The sequence below is a fragment of the Agaricus bisporus genome (genome assembly GCF_000300575.1).
Source record: "Agaricus bisporus var. bisporus H97 unplaced genomic scaffold AGABI2scaffold_2, whole genome shotgun sequence".
NCBI lineage: Eukaryota > Fungi > Basidiomycota > Agaricomycetes > Agaricales > Agaricaceae > Agaricus > Agaricus bisporus.
Window position 1 is genome coordinate 1,698,202 of NW_006267355.1, and position 12,898 is coordinate 1,711,099.

A 12,898-nucleotide genomic window follows, 5' to 3' on the forward strand; every position below is an offset into this window, starting at 1 on the left:
CCTTTCCTTGGCTTATATTCTCTCTTCAGCTCCCTCTGGAGCTTCCGAAAACGCTGAGAAATCGTCCCTCCGTAGCCGAAGAAAGTGGAGGAGAAGAAATTCTCTATCCTCGAAACCCGAGCAGTGGTGCTTCACAGTCCAATAGCAAATTCCGCAAGGGGCACAAGGCATCACTTTCTGATTATATCGTTTCTAACCAAGACCACTCAATCTACGACGGTCTTCCAGCATTACCTCCGAGCTCATTTACCCCGGCACGACGCGCAAAGAAACGGACTTCAGATGAGTTTGAGATGGATCAGCACGGATCACTCGTTTCAAAACGTTCAGGAACTGGCTCTACTAGCTCTGACATAGGGAAGGGGGAGAAGACTATATCCACCGCATCTGCGCGGAAACACCGCAGTCTCAATGCCGGAACTTCTTCGATGTCACCAAGAGATGGACGACCTCGAGATCGTCGACGCGAGAGCCTGGGTATTTCGTTAAGTGGGGTGTCCAAATTGATATCATCAGCAAAAAGTTCGGAACGTCATTCGAGACAAATATCGGCAGGTTCAACAACGTCATCTGTGGTCGATGGACGACGTGCTCAGGCCACAGATTTTTCTCACCTACCTCCCTCACCTGCTTCATCCTCCATTCAACACCTTCTCAAGCAATCTGCCAGTAATAAGTCACATACCCCACCGCCGTCCTCCGGTGTCGCAAAGGATAATTCGCAATCTCCAAATGTTGCCCACTCTTTGCTTCGAGGTACTCAAGAAGGTTGGTCGGCCCTTGATGACGAAGCAACTGCCGAAGCTTTGCGCAAATTAGATGGCCTAACTGGTAAAAGTGCACGAGCTCGCGCCAGCGTCGGAAGTTTCGGTCGGGCATCAAGCTCTAGTCGACCGGTAACCCCAGCCAAGGTCGGAAGCCAGTGGGAGGGAATTGCAAGCGATCTTGGAAAATCGAAGCGGGGCAGTGGGAGCGAGAAAGAGGGCAAAGAGACATTAAGCAAGCACAGCTCTTTTCCCGGTCCTGTCGACGCTGATGAGAGTGAAGGCCTTCTTGATGATCAACTCCAGAGCTTACCAATTCCAGAAAAAACTCCGAAAAAAGTTGGTGCTCGAATGAGCTTCACGCCAAAGCGAGGTTCTACTTCTTCAACGTATGCCAGCACGCCGACCACGAGCTCTCGAGATTCAGCTTCGGTATCCACAGGTACTAGTCTGACTTCGGTTTCGGGAACATCGGGTCGCCATTCCTCTGGTAAGGCCAGGAGAAATAGCGCCGGTAGTGATATATCATCAAGCGAGGCAAATCTTTTAAAGGACCGTGTGGCTTCGATTGCAATCATCGGTGATGCATCTGATGGCGGAGCAGTTCCTCCTGTCCCTCCTTTGCCTAAGGATTTTTCCTCTTACCGTTCGCCACCGCCTACATCCTCCAGCCTATCATTCCCCTCTCTTTCTGGCAGCGAGGACTCTGGAAAACGTCCTAGTCATGATTTCAATTTTGATCGTACATCCTCCCTCGAAGTACATTCATATATGCACCAATCGCATATACAGCGACAAGGGCATCAACATGGACCTGGCCCTCTGGTCCCCGAACCCACGCCACTAGCTCCCAAGACACCATCGAAAAAGTGGAGTTTCTCAAATGCTCTCAACCTACGGCTCTCGAGCTCCCCATCATCTAATTCGAAGTCGAGTTTCCCGCTAAGTCCTCGAGCTGTCAGCTTTGGTCAGCAACTACGCAAGTCAACTTCCAAGGAGAAAGGGTCTTCCAAAGTCCCCTGGACTCCGGAACAGCCTGATGCAATGACCTCTGCGGGGTCCCTCGCTTCATTGTCGTCTATGGGTTCTGTACATGCATCTGGTATCACCACAGCTCATAATGCAAAGACACCCGACCGTGGTGTTAGCCGGTCAGGGACGGGGTCCAGTGCGAGTACCAACAATACGGCGTCTGCGATTCCTGCTGCAGCTGACCCTCTCAGTCCTTCATCGTCTGTTCGCCGCACGCAGTCAAAGCGGTTGACACCGTCTTCGATACCGTTTTTCCGACGTTCATCCTCACAATCTATGCAAGTCCCACCCGCCATGCCACCTTCGGCCTCACCACCTGGTCACCTTGCGACGCCGCGTTCGAAGCTCAATGCCTCTCCCTCTCGTGACTTTGCAGCGCTGTCAACTTCTGTGCCAGGCTCCGCGTCAAAGAAATCGTCCGTATTGAGCTTGGGACTACCCTCGTTGCTTAAATCATCATCTCGCCGAAGTTTACACTCTGATGCCAAGGATAGTAGTTCGAAGGAAGGCGTCAAAACTGACAAGGAAGTCGAGAAAATGAGGCTTAGAGGCGAGAAAGAAAGAAAGAAGGAAGAGAAAGAAAGGAGTGAAAGTCGTATATCATTGATGATCAGAAAGCGAGGCAAAGTAAGTCTTTTTTCGAGTCGCGTCTGCGAACAACCTAGCATTGACATGTCAAGACTTTGTCGTCAACGGATCCTAGAAAGCCAAGGTCTCCTGTAGCTCTGCCGCCAATGCAAATCTCGGCTTTGGAACCTGCCACAGCGCAGCGGGTCGCGAAACTCAAATCTTCCATGTCGTCCACTTCAAGCACTGTGTCTGCCTCCCCTCGAACGCCATCCACTTCCCGATTCTCTGCTCAGACTGTTAGCTCCATGCAAAAGCAGTCTGATACATCTCTCCGCAGTCGCAACCAGCTTCCGACGATTGCCGGTTCCCCTTCTGTCGGCACCATAAACAGTGTTTCACATGCGGTTAAAGAGAACAAAGGTTCACCCACTTCCGGTCTCAATTCTGGTTCCGGCCTGCCAAAGGAGACTCCGACGAAAATTCCTCGAATATCAAGTGCCGCATCAGCAGCTGTGCCATCTCCTCCCCTGAAACATTCTTCATCCGCGTCGGCGACCAAACGCCCCAGTGGACTTGCATCCTCCGCGAATGCATCTCCCACGAGTTTATCGACTACGGAATTTGGAGTTGTGAATGATGATAGCGTGACACCCAAGTCGACGTTGCACCAATCTCTCGCGAGAACATCCCCATCCGCTTCTACATCTCGACTTCCGCGTCAAACTGCTCAAACTGCTGGAGCTCCCACCAATAATGTTGGGGTATTACCGCGCAAACCAACCCGCGATTCGATGTCCTTCATTGGCCTTCGGAAACCTTCCACCGGTTCAGTAGCCTCTTTTTCTACACCAGCTGCCAACGCGGAGTCATCTGCATCATCTCATCGTTTCTCTGCATTGTCACCCTCAAAAGGGCTTAAATTACTCGGTCCCAAGCCCAGTTTACGATCATCGAATTCTTCAAATTCCCATGCCACTCAACCAGCAAGGACATCGCCCTCGTCTAGTAGGCAATCTTTATCTACGCCCTCACCTGTTCCCAGTACCGTAGATGAAGAGGAAATATTAGGCGATGAAGAAATGCGAAATTATATCAAGCGCCAGCAAGCGAAAAGGTTGGCAGCAGGTGCTACTCAGGAAGAGCTTGACGAGATGCTGAAGTTCCCCGAGCCCATCGAACCCTCACCTCCCTTGCCTCCAGACAGTAAGTTTACCGGACTTATGCCCCGGATACCTTTCTCACTCTATTTATATCATAGCTATCCTGAGAACCACTCAAGGTCAATACCTATCCGAGTATGAGAGGAAAGAAATTCAAGACTATTCTTCCATATATTTCGTGGGTGCAAAGAGTAAGAAGAAGATGGCTACTTTGGATAACTCGACCAACAATCATGGCTATGATGATGATCGTGGCGACTATCTGGTCGTCAGCCATGACCACCTAGCGTACCGTTATGAGGTGATCGACTCTCTTGGCAAAGGTTCCTTCGGTCAGGTTCTTCAATGCAGAGATCATTGCACCGGTGACTCTGTGGCAATCAAGATTATTCGTAATAAGAAGCGTTTCCACCACCAGGCATTAGTCGAGATCAAAATCCTGGACAACTTACGTAAATGGGTACGTGGTCCTCATTGCTTGCTACCTCGCTGGCTGAACTCTCTTAGGATGCGGATGAAAAACACCATGTTCTCAAAATGAACGATCATTTTTACTTCCGCAATCACCTATGCATAGCCACGGAGTTGATGAGTATTAACCTTTATGAACTGATCAAAGCGAACGCGTTCGTTGGATTCACAACCTCATTGATACGGCGATTCACCACACAAATGCTCATGTCACTTATGCTTATGCGTCACCATCGAATCGTTCATTGCGATCTCAAACCAGAGGTATTGCCGTTTAATTGTTCCTCCACCTTTAATCGTCTCAATATGAACCCCACAGAATGTTCTTCTCAAACACCCAATAAAGAGCGCCATCAAGGTTATCGATTTTGGTAGTAGCTGTTTTGAACACGAGAAAAGTAAGCATTGCAATCATGTGTTAGCAAGTCGTGACGACCTCTGACCATCACTCAGTTTATACCTACATTCAGAGTCGCTTCTACAGGTCTCCTGAAGTCATTCTCGGGATGAATTATCACATGGCAATTGATATGTGGAGTTTGGGCTGCATCTTAGCGGAGCTTCATACTGGCTATCCTATCTTTCCTGGAGAGAATGAGCAGGAACAACTATCTTGCATAATGGAAGTACTTGGTGTTCCTGACAAGGACTTTGTGAGCCGTAGCTCACGCAAAAAGCTTTTCTTTGGTGCGTTATTCATCATCTTCTTATCAGAGTTTTGAAATCTGATCTCCGTGCAGATACGAACGGTTCACCCAGGCCGGTTGTGAACTCAAAAGGACGGAGGCGCAGGCCGGGTTCGCGGACACTTGCACAGGCTCTTAAATGCAACGATGAAGAGTTTGTGGATTTCATTGCCAAATGTCTTGTGTGGGATCCCGAACGCCGCATGAAACCTCAGACAGCCATGCGACACCCCTTTATACTTGCAGGAAAGCGCAAGCAAATGGCGACAAGTACTCGTTCAACACCTTCATCGTCTACTTTGAGCGGAATTAGACCGAAACAAGTTATGGAGACGCCGAAGAAATCACTGATAAGCGCCCCTACACCGCTTACAGCACGAACAGCGCGAACATCGACAAATGGAGTACCATCGACACCCAGTACTACGCATGCCTCAACACTGGGATCGGCTTCACGCTCGTATAGAGCTTCCCAGACTCAAAGCATATCTTCCTACCACTCTAGTCGAACTCTAAGTGGATACGTCGTGGGTTGCATTGACTCTGGTTCCTCCCTCAAACTTACAGATATTTGACAGGGGAGTACAAAATGATGTTATGACGCACGCCTGCCATCTGATTCGTGTTTCGAGTTGTTCGCTTCTCATGATACCTGGGGTTTGCTGTATTTTTTTTCGGCCCTCTCATTATCTTACCACCGAGTATTATACCTTTCCATCGGTTAAACTATAATGAATCGCTTGAGGATATTGTTAATAGACCATCATCAGAACTAAATTGCAGCATCCCCCGCCTCGTCTAGACAGCGTAGTTTAAGGAACACATCACTGCCCCATCCTTCCAATGCGAAAATATCCAGAGAGCCACCAAAGTACCTGACAATGTTGATCAGCGGATAGAGAAATATAAAACGAAGACACACCTTGCGTATAGCCGACTCATTGGGAGACCATAACCCAACCCAGCAATTGTGCCAAGCCCATTTTGTAATCCTTTACCAGTGATTTCACCGAACAGGCTAGAATCGTCTTCTCCCATAATATCACTGCTACATGTGCCAGCAGAAGGACCGCCTTCATGAGCCTGCACACTTTGATGAACACCGCGCCCTGCCGTAGTAAAGGCATAAGAAAAGATTCGAGCCATATTGCTGGGCGATACTCCTCCCCCTTGGTCGCGGATACGAATCGAAAAGTAATGTTCATGATTTCGACTCAGAGGTGTCGGAGAACAGAGTGTGATGCAAAGAGGTGGAGGACGTTTAGTGATGCCATGACTTTTCTTGTAATGATTCTCAACCGTCGCTCGGAACGCATTTTTTAACAGTTCTGTTAATATATACTCCAGGTGGACAGGGACATAGCTATGCAGCACTTCGAGTGGCCGAATTGATGCAACGACATATAAGACTCACGGGAAAACTGCATCTAAATCCCCTTCAACTATAATTTCCGGCGCCGCACCAAGCGTTCCCTCGCACAGTTCCGAGACAAAAGAACCACACATGCGTATCATTTGATATGGCGAACATTGAGGATCAACAACGCCGACATAGTCGGCCTTCATCGGTGAATTTGACAATGCCTTGGATAGGGTAATGTGTTGTTCAGCGATCAGGCGGACAGCGATACGGTTATGAATGGCACCGTCTAGAAAGTTGCTTATCTGTGTTGGTGACATGTAACGCGAGCATTCCTGGAAACTTGTATCATAGTCCAATACTTGAATCTCGGGGTTGAGAAAAGAATCACTAAGGAATACGCACCCTTTAGCCATGGTTGGAATATCATCCGTATGATCTTCCACAATGCTCGCAAGTTTCTCAACAAACTCTTCATTTTGAGATGAACTAGTAACAGGGGCATGCGTGGCTAGCCACGCGAAGCTCTGTCGGTGTGCATGGAGGGTTTTTGCAATGTAAGGATTTGTGCCGACGATGTATGGAAGAGTCTCGAGGGCGCGAACACGTGTCGCAAGTCGCCGTGGCAGCTCAGCAAGAGCATAAGAAACAGAGGCAAGGATCGATTCCGATGTAACGGGCCTCCCGAATGAAAGGAGCTGGGACAGGTTAAATGGGCGGGGGGTGACGTCGTTGTATCTGGATAAAAGCTCAGAAACCTCAGCGGGATATGGCGATATTTGCGTGTGAATTGCACGCTTCAGCGTGGCCGTGCGCGCATATATCATGATGATGATAAAAACCCAGAGGAGGCATGGACACCCTAAGGCAGCCTCCTAACCAGGCTCCTACCGCCCCCTCACTGCACGTGAGCTTAGTCAGAACTTGTAGTGCTCACTGCTCAACTCGAAGGACCCCGGATGCTGTACAGGGTTTGACCACTGGCATTCTCCCCAAAAGACAACGGGATAAACTACACTATGATGAGTACATGACAGCCCAACTTCAAGATGCCGCATCAACAAAGTATATTGACCACTAAGGTGGAAGTCAAATGTGGTAAGGTATAAATATTAAAATACTCAGCAGTTTTCCCAAGGAAGAAGAACTAAAGTTAAGTAGCTCAGTGATAACGTCGTATGTAGATCACTATATATTCACCTAAAGTTAAGTAGCTACGTACGAATAAGTAACCAGTACTTGAATAGACAAGATAAAGCTCACCTCAGTGATAACATCATATGTAGATCACTGAGGTGCGAAATTTAAGGTTCAAGGTATATGTACTTCGGCGGAAAAAGGCCGAAGTATAATGTACAATATATGTATAGTTGTGAACATAAACTGTATAGTCGGAAGGAATGTAGAGAGCGGATAGAACGTATAAGGTGAAAGAAGATAAAAATAGAAACAGGAGTACGAAACCCGGAAAGGAAACATAAGGTTCAGATTGATGGGATGTACGAACGCTCGATGTCCGTAGCATCTGAGGTATAGTGAATGTTGTGTTGGAGCATATCACAACACTCCCCCTGCTTCAACACTGCGTAAACCCATGGCAGTACAAAGTTGTATGACCGTGTCGCGAGCAAGAGGCTTGGTGAGGATGTTGGCTAGATTTTCGGCAGAGGGAATATACTCGAACGTGATATCGCCATTGGCTACTCTCTCCTTGACGAAGTGGTACCTGATATCGATGTGCTTTGTCCGACGATGGTTCTTGTAGTTCTGCGTGTTAGAGATAGCCCCATTGTTATCGGCATAGATCAACATAGACACCTCCTGGGCCAAACCCACTTCATCCAGGAATTGTGCGAGCCAAATCGCCTGTTGTACCGCACGGCTAAAAGCCATGTATTCTGCCTCCACAGTTGACAATGCCATTGTATCTTGTCGTTTGCTAGCCCACGATACAGGACCTCCAGCCACAAAGAATACATGCCCCTCTGTAGAGCGTTGTAAATCTGTATCCCCTGCATAGTCCGCATCAACAAATCCGAAAGGGAGGATGCTCGTGTCGCGGTAATAAGTGATACCATAGCCCATTGTTGCTTTAACGTAGGCCATTGTGTGTTTCATAGCATCCCAGTGGCTACGTCCAGGGTTATTAGCAAATCTAGAGAGCATATTCACCACAAAAGACAGATCTGGGCGAGTGGTGACCTGAAGCCACATAAGCAATCTGAGAACCTCTCTATAAGGTACACCATTCATATCTTCCCTCTCTTCATCCGTCTTCGGGGAATCCTCGATGGAGAGCGTTAGGCCGGCTGGTAGTGGTGTAGACCGAGGTTTTAAGTCCAATAATTTGAAACGTTCAATAATGCGCTCGCAGTACGCCCGTTGTGAGAGTCTTACATCGCCACTCCTTCCTCTCAATCCTCATCCCGAGGATAAACTTCACCTCTCCCAGATCTTTGACTTCATAGCTCCTTCCCAACTCATCTTTCGCCTTAATCTCCCCTTCAACCGTTGATGAAGCACTGAGAACGTCATCCATCCACGTAGATGTGAGCATAAATTCATCACCATCTGTTAGAACTTTGCCAGAATGTCACGGCGTCACGCTGTCACATCTGTCACATATTTTATTATGTAATAATTTCCCTCTGCTGCTACAGTTCGACGGAGGCTAAACTATCGGCATACTGCTAAAATGGCGCAAGCTACAGATTTACCAATTGAGCTCATTGATCTTATCTTTTCTTTCCTACCTCCGAACCATGCGGAGCAAGTACAGTGGAGGAGAGCAGCGGTGGCTATCGGAAGAGAACCCCGACCAGACAGATGGAGGTTAGAGGATCGTAGGTGCGTAGTGTGTGGAAGAGTGACGTTGATAATGTGGGACGAAGTATTGGAGAGACCCTGGATGTTGCAGCGATGGAATAACCCGGACTTCCGTCGTTGGGAACCGGTCCGGTTCTTTACGATGTGCCCGTGTGGAGAAGTAATGGCAACATACTTCGGCAGGGATTGGTACGAAAGGTTACGTCCTTAGATAGTTGTTTGTACCTGTGGACACTTTTATGGTTTGTTTGGTGTTGTTGACGTTTTTATGATCAATGTACTTGTGTTTACTTACTTCTTACTCCACTCTTCTTTTCTCATGTCAAATGTATAATTAGTTTATTTTCTCATACGTACTTCTTTTCACATGTCAGTATATAAATAAAGTTACCTAGGGTAGTTGGTCTGTGCGCCGTAGTCTAGGTATATAAAGTAGGTAGAAACTTGTAGAAGACTCTGTCGAGTTCTCTTAGGTTCACGCCTAATATAACTTTTGTCACTTTCCTCTATAGTTCTTAAGTTCAGGTGTGACCTGTGACATCTCAGTCACAGTCGCCCTAACACCATCTACCTTCGACTGTACCTGAGGATCAGCCTTCGAAATATAGTAACCATGTCCAGCATAAGTGCGATCAAGGGTTTGTGCCCAGTCATGAGCACCTTGCATAGTCCCATACAGCGTCTTGAGGAGTAACCAAACATGGTCTCCCCCCTCCTCAAAACCTGGTGGCTGTTCCATAAAAACTTCAAACGAGTTCTCGCTGTTGAGAAAAGCCGAAACAAAATCCACTTGCCACAATCAAAGACCATGAGACACCGCGATGGCACACACCATCCGGACCGACTCCAAACGAGCCACTGAGGTGTAGGTTTCATCATAATCTTCACCGATTACCTGTGTAAAACCCTTTGCCACCAAGCGGGCTTTACGGCTGACCACAGCGCCAGCTTCATCATATTTGTTGGCGAATACCCACCTCGATTTGACAATGTTCTTCCCCAGTGGCCGTGAAACTAGCCTGAACACTTCCTTCTCCTTCATAACACTCAGTTCCTTCAACATATGTTATGAACCGTGACATCTACGGTTATATTTCTCATAGTAATTACTTCATCTGTAATTACAATTATGTTTACCTTTTATTGTACTTATATTTCGCCTCTCTGATTGTGATTGTTTTGTATCTCTTATTGATCCGCTTTAATGATCCGGATTACTTTACATATTTAGCCTTCTATAATCAATGATTGTTTGTTCCGAAGAAGTTCTTCTTTCTATTTTAGTATTACGAAAACTTCTTTATCGTTCCCGAGCCGTTCCTGAGTCGAGTCTCGGTACTTTAATAAGTTGATCATAGTTATATATATAGACTACTTGTAAAGTATATAAGTCGCTCAACTTCACCATGTAGAAACAACGTTTCTACTTGGTTAGGTGGAGACTTGAATACAAAGTCTTAGTCTAACTATACGCTTGAACCGTCAGACTTAATTGCTAAGCTCTATAAACCGCTCTCAAGCTCTTAGTACTATAACGGCGCATTTGAGTTACTCTTCTCGATTTATCGAGGAGGTCTCCTTTGTTACGCTTTAGAACTCTGAGTATTTCTATCGACGTAACACCCCAGCTTAGGACCGGGCCGGGGTCACTATAACAACATAGGCTCCATCCACAAATCATGTCGGAAATTCCCTGCCAATGTGATAAGGTCTAACAAGGCCTTTTTAGGCCAGTAGTCTATTTAGGCCAAAATAGCAAAATGTTTCCTAATTGGATTGCCTTGAACCCTTATTATGTGACCGGATACCTTATAAGTCCCACGGAGCGCCTAATATGCTGGGTTAGGTATCTTAATAGCTGCCAGGCTTGCCTAATTGCCGGGTAGGGGCGTCTTAATAGCCGGCAAAGCTGCCTAATAAGACCCTTTCAGTTGGTGCCATTAAGGCCTAAAAAGGCCTAGTAGTAACCAATGGCATGAGGCTAGCCCTAAAAAGAACACGTGTACACTTTCAGGCCGAAGCACTTGGACTTGCCGCCTGAATCTTCACTTGCTATTCAATTACTTAACGTACTCAAGTGTTCAATTATTTTCAGTGTCAATTACTTAACTTATTCCTTTATTAGCTACTTGACCCGTCCATTATTAATTATTTAAGTGCTTAAGTATTACTTACCTCGCTTAGTGTCAATTACTTAAATGCTGGAAAGAACTGCTACTAGTGTGAATTGAACAGAGAACCTTATGAGTATTACTTACGGTATGGTTCATTAGCTTTGTGTGCATACCTTCCCCTAGACTATGCGGCCATGTATATGCGTAAAACATAATTGCTATTTATTCATAAGATTAGAAGTCAAACAGATTATGCCAGTCACCACCTCACGGATCAGATAAATGTATTAGGTATGGAGAGAATATGGTAATCATATTCAAATTGGCACGGTCTAATTGCCAGCCGTGGTGTTGATACGAGTGCTACGCCTGCTCTGCTTATTAATCAAAGCAGGTCCGTCCTTCTTCATCTTTTTGCGCCCACAAACTTGCTTTGATTGTACACCTACATTGTCAGCCTCCAGAACATCCTGATTTCCAACGTTAGACATAGTCAAATTTTCCATTCTGGCACCGAGGGCAGAAGGATCAAGTTGACTGCCAACATCGGAGACAACTTTGGGGTTTGTGTCAGATAGTTGAATATTATGGGAGTCAGAGGGAGTCGGGATAAAGGATGCTATAGCAGGGGGGGTAGCAGCGGCAATACGACGCCTGGGAGGTATCATAGGAGCCGCATTATAAGGTTGTTTGAGAAGTGCTGCATGGTGTCACATGCTATAATAGTATCTTTGAAGGTGTTATAAACATTGCAACGGTTTTGTCCGTCACTATATACAGTGACGGACAAAACCGTTGCAATGTTTATAACACCTTCAAAGATACTATTATAGCATGTGACGAACTAACCGTGACATTACGTAATTGACATCGTTTGAAAGCTATGCTTCGTGGCTTTAATTCGATAGTAATACCATTATGTAATTCCAAATATTCGTCGAAATACTGGCAATTTACTAACAAAGATGCATTGCAACAGTTTTGTCCCTCTCATTCACCAAGTACAAATCTCTATGTTTAGTACTTAGTATAGCCTCCCTTTGCCTTGATTACAGCTTCTACCCTTCTAGGCATACTCTCTATCAAATTCTGACACACCTCAGGCTTTATATCATTCCACTCCTTATCCACTCTTGTCCAAAGTTCTCCAATTCCCCTAGGTGCTTCTTCATACTCTTCAAGCTTGATTTTGAGGTGGTCCCAGAGATGTTCAATTGGATTGAGGTCTGGAGACTGTGCTGGCCATGGCAATAAATCAATGTTGTTCTCTTTGAACCAGTTCTGGGCCTTTTTAGACTTGTGCTTGGGGTCATTGTCCTGCTGAAATATGAAATCCTCCCTTTCTTTCCCATAATACTCCACACTATCCTCCAGATTGTCCTCCAAAATGCTAACATATAGATCAGCATCCATTTTACCTTCAATTTGGCATGCATAGCCACATCCCTCCCAAAACATACAACCCCACATCATCAAAGAACCTCCTCCAAACTTCAAAGTCCCAGACACCAGTCTATCACTCAAGCCTTCTCCATCCTTTTTCCACACCCATTTTCTTCCATCTGACCCCAAACGATTAATCTTTGTTTCATCAGACCATACTACCCTTTTCCAGTCTTCTATTGTCCAGTTTTGACGAGCTAAAGCCCAGTCCAAGCGATCCTTGCGGTGTTTGGGCTTGAGCAAAGGACGTTTAACCTTTACTACAGCCTTCATACCAGCGCGGGAAAGAGTTCTACGTATGGTCTTTGTAGAAATTGAGTGGGGCAAGCTGTTGGCAAGTAGTCTCTTGACTTGAGAAGCGTTGTCAGCTTTTTGAGAGGTGATTAAGCGAACAGCGTAGCGGGTATCAGAAGATGTAAGCAGTCTAGGACGACCACCTGAGGATGTAGCAAGGTTGGGACAGTGCTTGGAT

At 46.4% G+C, this 12,898-nt stretch overlaps 4 protein-coding genes across 4 annotated transcripts; 1 reads left to right on the top strand and 3 right to left on the bottom strand.

The window, feature by feature from the left end:
* Positions 1 to 594: 594 nt before the first annotated feature.
* Positions 595 to 954, bottom strand: AGABI2DRAFT_190674 (hypothetical protein). Its single transcript, XM_006458279.1, has one exon. It carries the CDS (start codon positions 877 to 879, stop codon positions 655 to 657), a length of 225 nt encoding a protein of 74 aa, XP_006458342.1. The 5' UTR covers positions 880 to 954; the 3' UTR covers positions 595 to 654.
* Positions 955 to 1,608: 654 nt separating this feature from the next.
* Positions 1,609 to 2,368, bottom strand: AGABI2DRAFT_190675 (hypothetical protein; the record flags this gene model as incomplete). Its single annotated transcript, XM_006458280.1, has 1 exon — positions 1,609 to 2,368. A coding segment is annotated over one exon (252 nt), but the record flags the coding sequence as incomplete, so codon positions are not given.
* A 665-nt stretch (positions 2,369 to 3,033) lies between these two features.
* AGABI2DRAFT_199920 (hypothetical protein) lies at positions 3,034 to 5,521 on the top strand. The gene is made up of 7 exons (XM_006458281.1): positions 3,034 to 3,569; positions 3,625 to 3,986; positions 4,034 to 4,261; positions 4,317 to 4,395; positions 4,451 to 4,684; positions 4,738 to 5,210; positions 5,262 to 5,521. Exons 1-7 carry the CDS (start codon positions 3,158 to 3,160, stop codon positions 5,274 to 5,276), a joined length of 1,803 nt encoding a protein of 600 aa, XP_006458344.1. The 5' UTR covers positions 3,034 to 3,157; the 3' UTR covers positions 5,277 to 5,521.
* Positions 5,456 to 6,870, bottom strand: AGABI2DRAFT_63127 (hypothetical protein; the record flags this gene model as incomplete). Its single annotated transcript, XM_006458282.1, has 5 exons — positions 5,456 to 5,558; positions 5,606 to 5,714; positions 5,775 to 6,046; positions 6,098 to 6,385; positions 6,449 to 6,870. 5 exons carry the CDS (start codon positions 6,868 to 6,870, stop codon positions 5,456 to 5,458), a joined length of 1,194 nt encoding a protein of 397 aa, XP_006458345.1.
* Positions 6,871 to 12,898: the final 6,028 nt, after the last annotated feature.

What these genes read in the sequence shown, in the direction of transcription:
- AGABI2DRAFT_190674 (XM_006458279.1), bottom strand. Translation starts at nt 879, where the DNA reads ATGCCCGACCGAAACTTCCGACGCTGGCGCGAGCTCGTGCACTTTTAC.
- AGABI2DRAFT_199920 (XM_006458281.1), top strand. Translation starts at nt 3,158, where the DNA reads ATGTCCTTCATTGGCCTTCGGAAACCTTCCACCGGTTCAGTAGCCTCT. An exon ending in ACCTCCCTTGCCTCCAGACA is followed by an intron (nt 3,570 to 3,624) that starts GTAAGTTTACCG and finishes TTTATATCATAG; the next exon opens with CTATCCTGAGAACCACTCAA. An exon ending in ATTGCGATCTCAAACCAGAG is followed by an intron (nt 4,262 to 4,316) that starts GTATTGCCGTTT and finishes TGAACCCCACAG; the next exon opens with AATGTTCTTCTCAAACACCC.